Below are 5,391 nucleotides of genomic sequence, written 5' to 3' on the forward strand. Positions count from 1 at the left end.
AGCAGTGCTAACCATCGAGCCACCATACCACCCCGATATATTAAATCGTTTAACATAAAATAGTTATGAACACCTCCAAACAAAATGTCATCATTTTTAAAATCACAAGCGTTCATAAGAAATTGTCATTACCTTCATTTTTAAAAAAATTCCTAGTGTTGTCATTTCACTAAACTATTTTTTAAGCAAATGTAAAAATGTTCTAGCTTGGAGCAGGATTGATTTTTCTTTTCCCTCCATTGGTTGAGAGGAGCGGGCACGCTGAAGGACCAGAAAAGAGCCCACTTTTTGTATTGAAACATAGGTGCTCATTTAGGAAGGAATAATAATGAAATATTGGACAGGAAGAGCCTTACTGCTTTTTTTTGTAGCAGTAGTACTATGATTATCAGTGGGGGTTGTTGAAATACTGCTCATAGAGTTCAGACTGAATGCTGTTTGAGCATTCTGCTTCGTATTGGTGCATTTCAAAGTGATGGTGAACAATTTGCCTGAGCCTGACTCCTCATCATATCACTGGTAGTGATTTGAACATCGATTTCACTTTAAGTCAGGCCTGGTGGATTGACTTTTTTTTCTGTTGTGAGATGCTGTAACGTGATCTGTATGGTGGAAGTACACTGATTTACACCCGTTGGTGATGAGTTCCTGCTCTCGAGCCAGTCCAGGTGGCTCAGTGGTTAGCACTGCTGCCCCACAGTGCCAGGGACCTGGGTTTGATTCTACCCTCGGGCCACTGTGTGGAGTTTGCACGTCCTCCCCGTGTCTGTGCGGGTTTCCTCCGGGTGCTCTGATTTCCTCCCAAGGTCCAGAGATGTGCAGGTTACGTGGATTGGCCATTCTAAATTACCCATAGTGTTCAGATATGTAGAGTAAGTGGATAGGCCTGGGTGGGATGCTTTGAGGATCGGTGTGGATTTATTGGGCGAAAGGGCCTGTTTCCACACTGTAAGGATTTTGTGATAATCTACGATGATAAGTACATAGCCTAAGTGTGTGTTGATAGGCTGAATAGCAAGTCTTTGCAGGTGATCAAAAGTGTTAAACGATGTGAATGAAGTGTCAACAGCTGAATAACAAGTGAAGGGATGACCAATGAACGGATAAATTAAAGTGGAGAGATAACCTAAAATCAGATCATGCTGAAGATAACCCACATGGCTGGATACCTACTCATGTTATCCCAGCTGTTTGGTTTGTTAGCAGGAATGTTGATTTTCCGAAAGGGAGAGTCGAGGAGCAGAGGGCATGATCTCGGGGGTCACACATTGAAGACAGAAATGAGGAGGCATTTCTTCTCTTAAAGGCTACTGAATGCTTTACCACGAAGAGTTAGAGGTTGGGTCATGGATGATGTAGGTTTTAATCAGTTAAGGAATAAAGATTATGGGGTAAATGCAGGAAATTGGAGTGAGGTTTATCAAATCGGCCACGATCCCATTGAATAGCAGAGCAGACTCAGTGGTCTGAATGGTGAACCTGTAACTACCACCTTCATGCCAGATCATGACTACAAGTTTCCAGACAACCGTTAGATGGAAGGAATGTTTTGGAGAAAAAGCCACATTAGTTCTGTCCTGCACATGAATCGGTGTTAGGGATGAGGGCGCCTGGCCCCTCTCTGAATTGAACAATCGTCTGATGCTGGGAAGATGGTCAATGCAGTGGAGAGGTTGAACACTTTCTTTCGTGTTGCAGATGAATCTGTGGCATCCATAAGTAGTGATATATCGTTTTTATGTATGCAGGAAATTGCAACGATGAGATGACCTGTGTTAAGGAGGAGATATTTGGACCTGTAATGTCAGTGTTGGCATTCGAAACAGAGGAGGAGGTTATAGAGAGAGCGAATAACACTGACCTCGGTTTGGCAGCTGGCGTGTTCACCAGGTACAGTACCCCTCACGGAGATCGCTCACTTAATAATTTACTGAGGATTACTGTGGTTTTTTCTGTAATGTGGACCCAGCTAGATGATCTCAACAAGGGTGATTTTAGGGATTGAGAAGAGAAAAATTGACCAGAATTTTGAATCCTGGCCACTAAGTGATGCTTACTGATGAGATCAGTCCAGACTGTTAGGCAGTTGCAATAGGATTGCTTGCCCGTACTATGCCCATACATGCCCGGAACTACACACTGAGCATGCATGTGGATTTCCAGAGCTAATTCCTAAGCAGTTCTTTCCTAGTGAAGAGGTTATACGCTCTGAGGAGAATGCAGTCCAGAACATTAATACTAATGCTTAAGGGGCTGTTCGTACCTTTTTTGTTTCTAAATAATTTCAGGGAAAACAGCCCCTAATATGATGTGATGAAGCCTCTGTTCTCTGTTTTTGAATACTTAGATCCTTAAGGCTGCTTTCCTTACTGAGTGGCAATTACGTTTCTTTCCTCAACTAAATGGTTAAACCCTCCCTGAGATTGTCTCTGTCTCTGTATCATAGTCCTTGATCACAACATTTTGTCACATAACTGAGCTGTCAGCATGGCATCCTACTGAAATGCTGCAATAGAATCGGTCAAATTAACGATTTTGCTGATTTGGACCAGCTATTTAATGGCCTGACCTAATGTCTTGCAAAGTGTTTTTGTCTAATTATTTGAAGTGGGGCTGGGGACAGTGTAAATTTGGATTCACGTGAACATTTGGTTCCTGCTCTAACCAAAAGAGGAGGAAGAGTGGTTAACGTGTGGGTAAGTGAGCAAGTATCCATTGGTTGAGAGGAGCGGGCACGCTGAAGGACCAGAAAAGAGCCCACTTTTTGTATTGAAACATAGGTGCTCATTTAGGAAGGAATAATAATGAAATACTGGACAGGAAGAGCCTTACTGCTTTTCTTTTGTAGCAGTAATACTATGATTATCAGTGGGGGTTGTTGAAATACTGCTCATAGAGTTCAGGCTGAATGCTGTTTGAGCATTCTGCTTCATATTGGTGCATTTCAAAGCGATGGTGAACAATTTGCCTGAGCCTGACTCATCATCTTATCACTGGTAGTTCGCTTTAGGTCGCCTGGGTTCAAAATGCGCTTCACTTTTGGTCACCTTTTGATCTCTGTGGCCATGTTAGGGTGTCGCTAAACCAAGCTGCAGAAAAAATTCGCAGACTGTTAGGAATAATTTTTGTTTGGTTGTTGCTCATTCACGGGATGTAGGCGTCACTGGCTCTGCCTGCATTTATTGCCCATCCGTCATTGTCCAGAGGGCAGTTACGAGTCAACCGCACCTCTTGGGTCTAGAGTTGTATGCAGGCCAGACCAGGTAAGGATGATATTTTCCTTCCCCAAAGGGCATTAGTGAACTAGATAGGTATATTCTGACAGTCAACACTATTTTGGTCGTCATTAGATGCTTGAATTTCATTAAAAAACTGAAATTAAATTCCACCATCTGCCACAAATGGGATTGAAACCTGGGTCCCCAGAACATTACCTGGGTCTCTGGATTAACAAACCTAGTGATACCATCACCATTAACAGAGTTAACATTTTGAGACAAGTGACCATAATATTTCGATTCTAGAATCTTCTGAAGAAGGGCCACTTGACTTGACACGTTAACTGTTTTCTCTGCAGGGATGCTGCCAGACTTGTTGGGCCGAAGGGCCTGTTTCCACACTGTAGGGAATCTAATCTTAAAAAATGTCACTTTTATTGGACAGTTGTGAAATAAGGAGATGGTTTTGGTGGGCGGGGGGGATGTTTGCTTCTTTCTGTAAATGTTGATTAAATGGGTAATTTTTTTTTCAGAGATTTGACTCGGGCTCATCGGATGGCAGCCGCTCTTGAGGCAGGGACATGTTTTATAAACAACTACAATGTCTCCCCCATTGAAATGCCTTTTGGAGGATATAAAATGTCAGGTATCGATCCATTCTGTTACGTGGTGGGGGAGTGGGGGAGCTTTTTTTCTTCCCCTTAAAGAGTAATTAAATTTGCAGATAACTGAAAGAAATCTCAACTGTTGCAGGGTTTGGAAAAGAGAATGGAATAGCGACAATTGAATATTATACACAACTGAAAAGCGTTTATGTGGAAATGGGAGATCCAGAATGTTCTTTCTAAATTGCAATACTGTTCGTGCCTAAACTCGACCTCTTGTTTCAGGTTAGTTTATAACAGTGGTGGCTCATTTTCTTGTTTCTGATTTAAATGTCCAAACTGTGTGTGTTGATATTGATTATTCTGTCATTTGAAAGCCCACGATCACCATTCAAACCATAACTGGACCCTCTCTTGTAAAATGATTTTTGCTGTCCTGTTCTTCATTAAAATTGGATTGTCTTGCTTAATAAAATCAAAACATATCTTCACTGTTTTCAGTAGTAACTTCTTGCACGAGTAGCTCTAACTTCAGGTTGGATTGAAGCAGAACGTTTTGACCAATTTCTTTACTTTGGTGTCAATGGAAGTTTTAACCTAAACCTCTGATTTGTCATTGTAGCCTCAGTCCCTTCTCTTGCTTGAAAGGAAGGTAACCCATTATCTACTGTAAATTGTGATTGCTAAAATCTAAACCAGGAATCCCAAGTTGGATATGTAGCTATGCAACAATTTGGATTTTGGTGCTACTTGTACATAATTATGTTCATGGTACTATACACCTCATGGCGTAAAGGCAGAAAGTTTAGTGTATTGCTTGACGATGAATGTCAAAGGCAAGGGATAGCATCTGAAAGTTTTACCATTTTCAAATGGTGGGAAAAGGTAAACTGCAAAAATAAATAGCTAATTTAGTTTTGTTTTAAACCACACAAACTGAAGACTCAAAGTTGTTTTTAAAAGGTGATTTTTTTTTATTTTTGCAAGACAAAATGACTATACCATTCATGAACATTTCTATGCAAGATGCTCATTAAGGTTACTGTTCTAATTTCTGAATTTCTTAACAACTGAAAAATTCTTCGGCAAGGTCATTTTTTGAAAGTTAGTGTGATGTGGGAGTTGGTTATTAAATGTCAGTCTTTGGTATATTTCACTACTATCTGAAGAACCTGCTGTTGAGATGCTATGTTTACTAAAGCAGGCAGCTGTGGTTTCAGTGCACTGTTGAGGACTATAGAAGTCAACTTGAGAGTAAAGGCTGAACGAGTCCTTTGGATGAAGTTGTAAACTCACCCAGGCAAGAATGCTACAGTAGAACCAAGCTGATAATCAACCTTATATTCCCATATTCAACTTCTGCCCTTTCCAGAACTAATGGTAGGAAAAACTTGAACCTCACTCTTTCAGCAGTCTGGAGCTTGTCTTGTTCAACAATCTGCTTAATAAATAGGCCGAATACTCAGTTTAAAGCAGTTGATTAAAAATTCACACTTGTAACAAGTATGTACATTTTCTGAAATGTAATGTATGGGAGGATGCACTGCTGTACAAAATCAATGAAACAA

The 5,391-nt window shown here is 40.8% G+C and overlaps 1 protein-coding gene across 1 annotated transcript in view; it reads left to right on the top strand.

The window, feature by feature from the left end:
* Positions 1 to 4,314, top strand: part of aldh9a1a.1 (aldehyde dehydrogenase 9 family, member A1a, tandem duplicate 1) — a 45,186-nt gene extending 40,872 nt beyond the window's left edge. The window contains exons 9-11 of the mRNA XM_048539264.2: positions 1,749 to 1,890; positions 3,752 to 3,864; positions 3,972 to 4,314. Coding sequence (XP_048395221.1) covers positions 1,749 to 1,890; positions 3,752 to 3,864; positions 3,972 to 4,066 — 350 coding nt within the window. The 3' untranslated portion in view covers positions 4,067 to 4,314. The remainder of the gene's footprint in view (positions 1 to 1,748; positions 1,891 to 3,751; positions 3,865 to 3,971) is intronic.
* Positions 4,315 to 5,391: the final 1,077 nt, after the last annotated feature.

This window comes from Stegostoma tigrinum, chromosome 8 (assembly GCF_030684315.1).
Source record: "Stegostoma tigrinum isolate sSteTig4 chromosome 8, sSteTig4.hap1, whole genome shotgun sequence".
In the NCBI taxonomy this organism is placed as follows: Eukaryota; Metazoa; Chordata; class Chondrichthyes; order Orectolobiformes; family Stegostomatidae; genus Stegostoma; species Stegostoma tigrinum.